The following is a 12,246-nucleotide window of genomic DNA, read 5'->3' on the forward strand; positions in this document are numbered from 1 at the left end:
CTATTCCATTAGTTTCCTTTCGTTTTTTTTTGTTGGTCTGGTGCTCGATCCGCTTCCGATCTGGAACCGGAGAATGCACATACCGATGTGTTTCCCTCATGCGACAGTTGCGGACATGGGAGAACAAGATGGAATGAAATGCTGCATCGTTTTTCACCCAACCCGGGATGTATACGAACCCGTGGAGGAAGTTCATTGTCATTGTGGGTAATGGCTGCCGGAGAAGAATTACGGCCAGAGGGTGCAGAAAAAAAGATGCCGTTTGTGGATCGTTATGTTTAATTTGGGCAGTTTTTCTTCCACCGTGCTGCTTGCTATTGGTATTTAATCACTGTTTAATTAGATTAATGTACGACGGTTCGGTGGTTTGATCTTTGATCACTTTTGCGATTTTAAACCAGAGTTAGGTCTAAGCACTACTTATCGTTTGTGGGCAATTATTTAGGTTAAGTCCTTGTATTAGTATTGCTATATAGGCAGCAAAATTGTTTGAGTTCGGAAAAAAGAAATTAAAAAAATATTTCTCTTTAAATATGCTCTATTTCAGCACACCTTTGTCACATCAGGTATTGGAATGTTTCAAAACATATAAATAAGTTTTAAAGTAGAGGAGATGTGTCTAAAACGCGCCGGTCGGGCAATTTGACCCGCCTGATTTTCTCGTAAACCAGCAAGAATATAAATGCAATGGATATAGGCAATTGTGCTAGTCAATGATAGAATCCTACCATGTAAGTTTTACATTTGTAACATGTTTTAAAAAAATAAAAAAAATAATTTTCTTTGAAAGCGATTTTCGATGTAATTTTCTACATCATTTCTATAAGGTTTTTGTTGCTTGAAACCGATTCAGAGGCGATAACTGTGGGTCATATTTGTTGAGTCGAGTTCCCAGTGAATATTTCAGATGAAGAAAGTGGTAAGAAAGGATACATTTCCTTCTCAATTTGACATTTTCTGCATCAGCTTACCATCGGGCAGTATGGCATACCCTTGATCGGGTCAATTTGCTCGCTTTCGGCCGTAAACATTCTCACGAGAGAAATAGCTTGTATGTGAGGGATGCCAGATGATTTTTTCAAATATCTCTGCATGGCACGAATAAATGTCTTCAAATGTAATCATAATGAACAAAAATGAGCAAACCATCACGATATTTCGAACATGATGTTCGATAAATCACACAAACAATTGTTTTTCCATACTTGGAAATGACCCCAGTATGTTTTCACAAACATTAATTGTCTTCACAAAATCAAATGTCTTCAAAACGAAAACAGGTCTTCACATCTGGCAACTATATTATGTGCTCAGAGAATGCAGGAAAACAAGAGCGCGGACTGGAGAATTAACGCACGAATACTGGGAGAACACGCTCACCGGAGGAACGGTTTCTTCTCTTCGCTGGTGGGCATGAAGTGAATAGAAGATTGATGGAATCTCTCATTCATATAAGCTGTTTCTCTGAGCTTTATAGTCTCTGAGAGAATCAACTCATGGGCATATTATACTTCTGCTGGGCAATTTAGCACCGTATGATTGGAAATTTAGAATTAGAGCGCCTTACAAAATAAAATTCGTAACACTTTTGTTATTCAGTATCTAAACTACAGAACAATAGCAGATGACTGAGGGTTAACTAATCTAAGTACTGACGTAGTTGTTACCTAAAATTTTAAGAGCACGGTCAAGATAAATCCAATCTCGCTTAGGGGGTGCGTATTACCCACTTCTCCTATATATTTTTACGGAATCACATGTTTCAAAGGATTATATAATACGACATCTATTGGTGTCAATGCGCCCCTCATTCGAGCTAACTTTTAATCGATCACCAGATGATTATTTCGCACGTATTCAGACCTTTTCCAGATTATAACATTTACAAATATTGTAATCATCATTCTTGCACACCTTTTGTATCAGATTTACATAGCTAAACCATTAAAATAACGCATTTTGATGAACTCAATTCTGATCATGAGTTGCTATGAAAGCCTAAATTATGAATGGATCAATATGATGACAGTAAACTCAAGCAATGATAAATGCAACATCTACCTGAGAATTCGAATGTTTTCATTCAAAAATGGTAATTTCTAAAGCCGGACAAACCATGATCATTTTTTAGACAAACCATGATTATAATTCCTTTTTAAGAAAAATTGATTAAAAAACATAAAAATTTGAATAATTTCAACGCCTTATGGTAGTATTAGAAAACAGAGACTTGGGGCTTTTCAACAAACCCGAACTCGTATCGATTATATGTGATTTTCATGACGAAAAATCGATTTGCATTTACTAGTTGCATAAAAACACCCCAAATCGGACAAACCAAGATCATTTACGCAAAATCGTTATTGCGATATATGTTATTATATTGATATCATTATACGGGGAATATATATGCTTAAACTACAAACAGTGGAGGAAACAAAACAAACCGAATAAAATATGTATGTTTTCTCGATTCTATTCGCTGTTCGGATTTCGCCCACAATGGGAGAAACGGCTTCTTACTTAGTTCTTTATTTTGATATGTCTTCACACAATTGAATATCTTCGTAGTGAATAAAATGAAAATAAAATAAAATCAAAATGAAGGCATGTATCTACATTCGGCAACCCTCCTCCCGCATGCACGCAGTTATAAATTGTGTCACCCGGGTCCACATATCGCTTCAATTCCTGTTTTTCGAAGAATATTATAGTTCAACTTATTGTTGTTCAAGATAGCAAACGGCTTTTACTATAAAAATTCCAAATAGTACATTTTTCATCATTAGAAAAAAATTGAAAAATCGAACTTTTTTGTTTGATATAGTAGGTACAAATATGAAATAAGCTTGGCCTATTCCTAAAGTCTCCATTTAAATTTTGTCATGCATACAAAAACGTAGTAAGAAACATATACCGTTCCGCATAATGAGGATTGGTTTATTTGGGGTGGCACATTTTTCCAGGGTCAAAGCCACAAAAGGAACCTCTTCAAGAGCAGAATGTGATGAGGTATATCAGCTTTAGTAAACAAAACAGTGTATGTCGTTATTCACCTATGACCACTAGAGTGCCAATGAAAATGGCCATCTCGAATTTTCAACGTGAACTTGATTAAAAATGTTGATTCCCACGAAAAACTACCCTATGCAAAATATCAGCTCAATCGGACTTCATTTACTAGTGTCGCATAGCGGTCAAAGTTTGAGTTTTTTGAAAACCGAAAAATCACCCAAGGGGGAAGTAAAGGAAATCGGGGTTTTCGAAAAAAAAATTTGATGCCAAACGTCGAGATCTACTGACATTTCGAAACATTTTTCGACATTGTCAAAAATCGACGCTCGTAACGCTTCATTATGATCAAGATCAAATGCAATCCTTGTTGAAGGAAGTTTTGCAACTGGCCCGCGAACCCAAATAAATTAATAACTTTTTATAATTTATTGAATAACTTGGTATTCCTCAAATAATTTTTCAGCGCACAACCTGCTTCACCATAGCGTCAGTTCAATGCATTGATGCAATGTCAAAGGCACCAACGAAGCCCTTATGATGACGGAAAACAAACAATGTTAATTGCTTCGAAAAAATGCTGAATATTTGCTTCAGCAGAGATTCATTACTAATGCCCTAGCGCAAATGTTTCCCTCCCGCTATCTCCACTCCTTGTTTATATTTATCATTACGGTTACACAATTTGCAACACCAAACAGGTTATGAAGAATGAACGTACGCACACAAATATCCATATATCGATGGCTTGAAGCAATTAAATATGCACACACTTATCTCCCTTTTGCGCTCTTTTCAACAGAAGTCCTTTTTGTTAATATTGCCGGTCTAGATCAGCTTAGCTGTCATCCTTTGTGGAGAGAGTTTTGCTACCGACATGCGAAACTAAATCACAGACGAAATTCCAGAACATTTATTTTCTTGGTGAGCTGACGATAGCCTAGCTTGATGATTTCCCACACAATTGTGTAGCTCAGAACCCTAATGCAATGGCGTCAGTTTGATGCAATGATTGCAATACTAGAGTGAGTAATTTGGTCGCGTCCACTGCTCAATCTGAAACGAAGACATGTGAAACTTTAAACTTCTTCAGTTCATTCGTCTCCAACCTTCAAAAAGGCTCTTGGTAAATTTTACTTTTTCCTCGTATTACTCCTCCACCCTCATTGCCTTAGGAAAGGCACTCGAATCCTCGCCGTCCAGCGCGACCAGCAACGGTGTTGTTCAGTCGATTTCCTCGCGAAGAATGAAAGTTTGCCTTCTTCTTCTTTCTTTGTTTTTAAGAGGCTTTAAACTTTGCAGTTCATTCGCCTCTATGAAAGTTTGCCTCAGCGCGATCCACTGTTTATACTCTAGGCAAATATTCTTCTTCTTTTTTTCTTTGTTCACGGAGACTTTATATCTAACGACGGCGAGGGATCGAGTGCCTTTCTCAAGGCAAGAGGGTGGAGGTGTAGTGCTAGAGTAGAGTAAAATTTTCCAAGGGCTTTTCTCAAGACTAGAGACGAATGAACTGAAAATGTTTGAAGTCTCTATAATACAAAATCTTCCTTTCTTCGTTGCTCGTCGATAAGTTACTCGTTATTGACGGCACGGGTAGAAAACCTTACAAATCAGCATAACAAATGTATGGGAAAATGGAAACGCTTATAGTTTTCATGAATTTTAACCATTTACACACCAGGGGATTGTAACATATAGCATATCAAACAAATCTTGGGGAATTTCCGATTCGTTTGGTATGTAAATCGTCAAAATTCAGTCGCGGCAAAAATAGTTATTAACGTTAACTTTATTTCATAAAAACGTGACCTGTTTCTGATTTGGCACCCTTAATGAAAGACCTAGTTCTACATCAAAACATATAAATAAATGTCAATGCTTTGCATGATGTACGAATCATAATCAGACAAAATTAGATTGTGCGAAACAATACATGAGTTGGAAGAATGAATGGGACGAAAGTATTTTGACGTAGAACTACGTCTTTCAGGAAGGGTACCAAATCAGAAAACAGGTCACGTTTTTATGAAATAAAGTTAACGTTAATAACTATTTTCACTGTGAACGAATTCACATGATTTGCATACCAATCGAATCGGAAATTCTCTAAGATTTGTTTGATATGATATACATCACAATTCGCTAATCTCTAAAAAGTTTAAATTCATGAAAATTGGAAGAACTTCCTTTTTTCCATACATTTGTTCTGCCGATTTGTGTGCTAACCCTACCTGTATTTCGAATGCTTATAACTCGAACATTTCTTAACAGATCGGAAAGATGCCTGCATCAATTGATAGGAAATATTTCTACGCGTCTACCATAGTTAATAAAATGTTATTTTTCATCAGATGAACAATTGAAAAACTGTAAAATGTAAAGCGTTATCTAAACGCCCTAGCTGCCAAGTTTTGATTGGCTTGATTTACGGTTTCCCCAACACAGACTTTAAAATCGATGTACCTGTGGAAATCCGCTCTGCAAATATACATGCAAGTCGGGGGTATTTTTTCTCCCATCGTGCTGTGTTTCCCTAACACAGACTTCAAAATCAATGTGATTGGGGGAATCCGCTTTGCAAATATACATGCAAGTCGGAGGTATTTTTTCCCAATGAGCTGTGTTTCTCTAACACAGACCTCAAAATTAATGTGCCTGGGGGAATCCGCTTTGCAAATACATGCAAGTCGGGGGTATTTTTTGGTGTTGAGTACTTGTGTACTCGCTTGTCGTTGTGAAGATCGGAATGTTTCCCTAAAACGTACTTTTAGACTGAGAAGCCTGGGAAAATCATCATTTCAGGTACTAGAGGTGAACAAACCTTCGGCGTTCGAGAACTACGTAAACATGAAATGTGCAATAATTTCAGAGGGAAATGTAAAATACAATGATCGTTTGACAATTCTTCCGTTCACATATTTTGGTAGTCCTAGGCATCATATCAAACGTAAAAGAATGTTCATCCAATTTATTTGTAACGAAGAACATAATCTATTACAAAAATTTCGATGCATTCTAAAATGTTATTCGAAGTGGTAAACAAGTGGACTGCATAATATTATTGCGTAGTTCAACGTCGAAAATATGCGGTCGTGTCCTAGATACAACCCCTTACAATTGTTTTTATAACGAAAAATAGTTTTTTTTTTGAGCACAAAGTCCGCAATCCATTTCCACTGAAAATCTCTTAAGGATCCTATCAAGCAGGTTTTCAGTCCAAAAAAAAAAATTTCAAGAATCACGCGCATATTTGAGGAAAGATGAACGGGAGAAAGCGAAAAAAAATCGAAGGAATATATTTGTGCTTCAATGTTCAATGTTCTATTCTGGAAAATTGTAAAAAATACGCTTCGTGGTTAGGTTTCATTATTATCGAATATTTATTACAAACCCTACTATTTTGCAAACTGGAGTTCAATCTACGTGCGTCGAATATGCAACCATGGTGAATCTCAAAATTAACGTAAACCTTCTCGTTTCGAATAATATATTTGTCGCATAAACAATCAAATGTTTACAGCATAAATTATACGAGAGGATGCTATTCTTCTAACAAATCTCGCCCCCAAACGAAACGTTATCCGTGACCTCTAGACGACTTCAACATAGCATTTGTAATAATAAAAGAAAACACCCGTTGAGAGCTAAAGAAGCACATTCCAACCATAAGTATTCGCCATTCGCCGTGATTGTCAGTGATAGTGGCATTTTTGCAGAGTCTGTGAAACCGAGGAGTTACGATGCTCCCACAGCTGGCCTTATTCCTTTGGCGTTGAGTGATAACTCAGGAAATTTCCCCCCTGCCCTCACGGAGGATTTTGTCAGCTTGAATCCACCTTTCGAACTGGTTATCAGTTACCCTCCGGTGGGAAGCAGAAGATTCGAGCTGAAACTCGTACTACTCGGACTCTGCCCTTGCAACGAGTCCCACTCCATTTTATTTTGGTTCCCATCTTAAGGATTGAATGAATGCAAATATTTTCTCATGAGTGAAAAGAAGATTACACGAGATTCTATTATGCAAGTTTATATGTGGTAATGCAAACACGCGGCATCGGATTCCATCGAAATTGGAAGGAAAGCTACTAGTTCTTTTGAAGATTGAATTCGATTTAAATCTCATTCTGTGGACAAAACGGTGAATGAGAAACCCTATTCACATTTCACTTGCGATAACCATAAAACCGATAAGCTTATGTTACTCCACTCGTTGCACTTGACCTTTTATTGTTATTGCTGCTAGTTTTTAATGCATACATGATTCTAATCAAACTCCCCTTTTATTTCTCTCTCATTCCACAGGAGCAAATCACCTCGATGCTGTTCAACATGTCCTCGAACAAAAAATCCCACCACCACCTCGCCAACCGGCAGCTGGTGCTCTTCCTGGCCACGACGTTCAACCAAAGATTCTACGAGCGGCCGGAGCGAAGGGTCGAAGCGGAGGCCCAGCGAAAAACAATCAAGAACATCCTGCACGTGTTGTCGAGGCTGATCTCGAGCGGTGCCATCAGTTGTCATGGCGAGCTGCTGGAGAACACGATTGTGCCCATCTTCGCCCGGGTCGAGCGCAGCCTGGACGACCGGAGTGAGTACTTTCGGGATATCTCCCAGTTGAATCGGCGTTTTAACGAGAGCCTCGGAGGACAGCGATCGTCGTCCGGGACGCCACCGCTCCCAGCCACGGTGGTGGCCGGTGGCCGGATTTCAAATCCATACATAACAAGATTAACAATCGAACATCAGCCGAACGGAGGCATCGTTATGCTCGACAAGGACCGCCAGGAGAGCTACGTCTGATTGAATCGTGACTGGCAAATTCGGTTTTGCTGTAGGCTGCCGCCCCACAGGTGGGAGTTGCTAAGCTTTTAAAGCGATTAACTAGTAGAAATCGGGAAAACATCGATAGAATTGGATTCATTGTTAGTGAAAGGAGCTTAATCAGATTCTGATGTTTTCGTTATTTCGGCTTGGGGGAAGCGTTCCCACAGGGGGAAGCTTTGATTTGTTTCGCAATCTCTGTAAATTATTCATGATTTGCATGGACAATTTTTTGTTGCGGATTATAGCGGGTGGAAAGCGTTGGATTTATGACAGTGCCAAAACAGAAATGTCACATCTATCTAGAACCTTAATAGGTGCCATAACTACATGAACTGCAAGGTGATTTTGCTTATATATTTCACGATATAGATAGTCATTAGGCAGTTTTTCCTGTCATGTATAACATTGATAGAATAAGTCAGTGAATATGAATTTAAAAATTAGAATTTCCTCTATTTAAATGTTATCATTAGTTTTGCGAGCATTCGTCAGAGTATTAATATATGCAAACACTGAATAATTAATTTATTATACGCTAGGATTATGTGCAAATTTAGCGTCTTAAATAAATAACCTTCCAAATAACGACCGAACAATGTTACTCGACATATTGTCTCACTATGATATCACAGCCATTAATCAAAATATCAATTTTTACGCCATCATTAGATAATTAATTTAGACAGTGTATCCCATTCATTGTGCATTGTTCAGCTTGTCTAGCAAGGATATTACGCGATCGGAAAACTTCCGCCTATCACCGAAATATGAGCCGCGCGAAACACTAAGAGCGGTTGAAATAATCCGAGTGGTAAATTAGTTTTACCAAACTTTCACAACTCCCTGGCATCAATCGAATTGTATTTAACGAGGCAGAAATTGAAGGGGAAAACTTTATTTAAATGAAACATTCATGCCCTCGCCCACCAACCATTCACCATTCACTTTGTTTCGCGCCGAAGAAGATCTCTCTTCTGACCATTTTCTTGCAGGAGACTATTTTTCCCACAGTCAGGATGGAAAATTGTTGGTGAAACAAGGATTATGGGACCTTGAGACTTTTGAGCACGCGAATGAGGGACTGTTTATGGTGTTAATCCAATAATACGCAGAGAAGTTTTTTCTCGCCATCGGAGCTTTGTATAACTTCTGGTAAACGGAACTGTCAAACGCTAAAACATTTGCATGATCCGACTGGCTTTTCGAACGCAAAACGGAAAGGAGAGTAAGGTCTTCTTATGGAAGCTCTTTTAGAGATTCTGGAGAGCAGTGAAACTGTTTCATTGCATTGGTATTATTGAATAAGGATCCGTTTAAGCTTGGGTAGACTACACACTTCGTAATTGGTCTCCGCGATTGATCTGAACCAGCCAAATTACGCAAATTGAATGGCACTTGAGCAGTGCTGCAAATTATCAAATCATTCATCTGAACCATCAGTCAAGCATAACAACACTTCTTTTCATACGAACAACGTGGACTCATGAAGGAAGGAAGGTATTGAATTAGAGAGACTTTAAACTCTGAGAGTTCATTCGTCTCTGGACTCATGAGCTTGTTCAACCCTTTATAAGGACGTGGAAACTAGGTGGAAACTCAACACATGTTTACTAGAGATGAAACGGATATCCTGTAACTTTCCGGTATCCGGACTATCTGGCCAATATTTACTATCCAGCCGGATACCGGATATTAGAAAAAAAATTCATTAATTAATTATCTATCATCTATCTTCTATATATATAAAAATGGATTTCTGTCTGTCTGTCTGTCTGTCTGATTCTTATGAACTCGGAAATTACTGAACCGATCAACATGAAAATTGGTATGTAGGGGTTTTTGGGGCCGGGAAAGGTTTTCGTGATAGTTTGAGACCCCTCCCCTCTCTCTAAGGGGGGGCTGCCATACAAATTAAACAAAAATTTCTACATAACTTGAATATTAATCAAGCAAATGCAACCAAATTAGGCATTTTGAGGTTTTTGGGGTGCAATAAATGTTTCTATCGTAGTTAGATACTCCTCCCCTCTCTCTAAGGGGGGGCTGCCATAGAAATGAAATACAAATTTCTGCATAACTCGAGAACTAATCAAGCAAATGGAACCATATTAGGCATATGAAGGTTTCAGGTACAATAAATGTTTCTATGATGGTTAAACACTCCACCCCTCTCTATAATGGGAGGCTGCCATAAAAATGAAACCCACATTTCTGTATTACTCGAGAATTAATCAAACAAATGAAACCAAATGTGGCATGTGTAGTTTTAAGGTGCAATAAATATATTTTCATGGTGGTTGGGCACTCCACCCTCCTCTCTAAGGGCTGCCATACAAATGAAACTCAAATTTCTGCATTGCTCGAGAATTAATCAAGCAAATGAAACGGAATTTGGCATGTGAAAGTTTTTGAATACGAGAAATGTTTCTTTGATTGTATGATATCCTCTGAAATGAAGAGGGGGTTCTGTAAAAATAATACACATATTTCAACCAAACATATTCCAACCAAACATGACAATTGAAAATTTTCGGGAAACTCTGAAGGAAAATGGGAAAATTCGGAAAATTCAATTCGCATATGTTCTACAATTACATAGTGACAAGCGTTGTAAGTCCATTTGATGTTTGCGTTAACGAAATTGATTTTTGTTCGAAAGTCGAAATGGATTTTAATGTGATAAAATGTACTCCTATATCTCTTTCTATCTATATAAATAAAAATGGATCACCGAATCTGTTAATGAGAGCAAAAACCGAGAATGGAATTGTCCGATTAAGGGCTGCATTTATTCTATCATATATTCTGTATCAAACATTTATTCCATGTAATGGAGAAACATGTTATTTGCAAGTGGTTGAAGAATCTTGACGAGAATTGTGTCTGAAAATAATCTGATATTATAATGATGAGTTTTGGTAGAAGTACTAGGATTCTTTTAGTAAAAGGTAAATTCAACGGGGTCGATTAGAAGAGCAATCAATGAACAGTTCTGTGATTGGACTCATGAGCTTGCGCTTAGTAAGAAAACGTGAATTTTTTTTTTTTTTTTAATTCGTTTATTTTTACAGGCTCAGTTACTTAAGTTTAAAGGAGCCGAATTCTTAAATATAATTTTAAAACTATATATATAAACAATTTTCTTACATCTATGGTTAGTAAGGTGGAAAACCGATTACTCGCGGTGTACTCGAGTTTAGGAGGGTGACATATTTTTAGGAGAAGGATGGGATATAAGGAAATTGTAACAATGTTGATGAGCACTCAATTCTTAAATCTATTCGTATATCTATAGTTTATTTACATTTCAACTTATTCTACTATTTATAGCAAGGGGACGAATTACCCGCAAAGGAAGGAAAGGAGGGTATAAGGATGTAGGGACAATCACACACGAAGATCTATAGCTTTAAGGAAAACATATATATGGGACATGTAATCAAGGTCTAACCGAGCCAACACATCTCTCACCGGCACATTGGGCTGTCTTCCTCGGGCCCGAAGGGAGTTTTTTAAATTCGATCTGGCGACCAGATACACCTCGCACGACCAAACAATGTGCTCGATGTCGTGATAACCTTGGCCACAAACGCAGAGATTGCTGCTGGCAAGATTGAAACGGAAGAGTAGTGCATCTAACGAACAGTGATTGGACATGAGTCGGGAGAAGGTGCGAATAAAGTCCCGACTCAAGTCCAGACTTTTGAACCACGGTTTGAGGCTAACTTTAGGGATAATCGAATGAAACCACCGGCCCAATTCATCTTCATTCCACTTGCGTTGCCAGTTAGCGATGGTATTTTTGCGGACTAAAGAATAAAATTCATTGAAGGCGATTTGACGCTGATAAATATCGCCTTCAATTGCACCTACCTTTGCTAATGAGTCAGCCCTCTCATTACCCGGAATGGAGCAATGTGAAGGGACCCAGATAAAGGTAATGACATAACAGCGTCTGGATAAAGCACTCAAAATTTCTCGTATTCTCTCAAGGAAGTACGGCGAGTGCTTTTCCGGCCTCACTGAACGGATAGCTTCGACAGAGCTAAGACTATCCGTTACAATGTAATAGTGTTCAACAGGTCGTGAGGCGACGCTGTCCAGCGCCCAGTGTATCGCAGCCAATTCAGCAATATACACTGAGCAAGGATTCTGAAGACTGTGGGAGGTGCTAAAAATTTCGTTGAACACTCCAAATCCTGTGGACTCGTTTATAGTGGACCCATCAGTAAAGTACATATTATCACAATTGATACCCCCATACTTTTCATCGAAGATCGTTGGAGCGATCCTCGATCGTTGGTAACGTGAATTTTTGAAAGTATTGATAACAAGCTAGTCTGAGATAAATCTTAACACAATAAGCATATAAACATCATCCAATCGTAATTATGGTGTAATTACTGC

The 12,246-nt window shown here is 38.2% G+C and overlaps 1 protein-coding gene across 2 annotated transcripts in view; it reads left to right on the forward strand.

The window, feature by feature from the left end:
* Positions 1-8,425, forward strand: part of LOC129775692 (uncharacterized) — a 166,644-nt gene extending 158,219 nt beyond the window's left edge. For both annotated transcript variants that reach the window (XM_055780708.1, XM_055780707.1), the window contains one exon: positions 7,318-8,425. In XM_055780708.1, coding sequence (XP_055636683.1) covers positions 7,318-7,815 — 498 coding nt within the window. In that variant the 3' untranslated portion in view covers positions 7,816-8,425. The remainder of the gene's footprint in view (positions 1-7,317) is intronic.
* The last annotated feature ends 3,821 nt before the right edge of the window (positions 8,426-12,246 follow it).

This window comes from Toxorhynchites rutilus, chromosome 3 (genome assembly GCF_029784135.1).
Source record: "Toxorhynchites rutilus septentrionalis strain SRP chromosome 3, ASM2978413v1, whole genome shotgun sequence".
In the NCBI taxonomy this organism is placed as follows: Eukaryota; Metazoa; Arthropoda; class Insecta; order Diptera; family Culicidae; genus Toxorhynchites; species Toxorhynchites rutilus.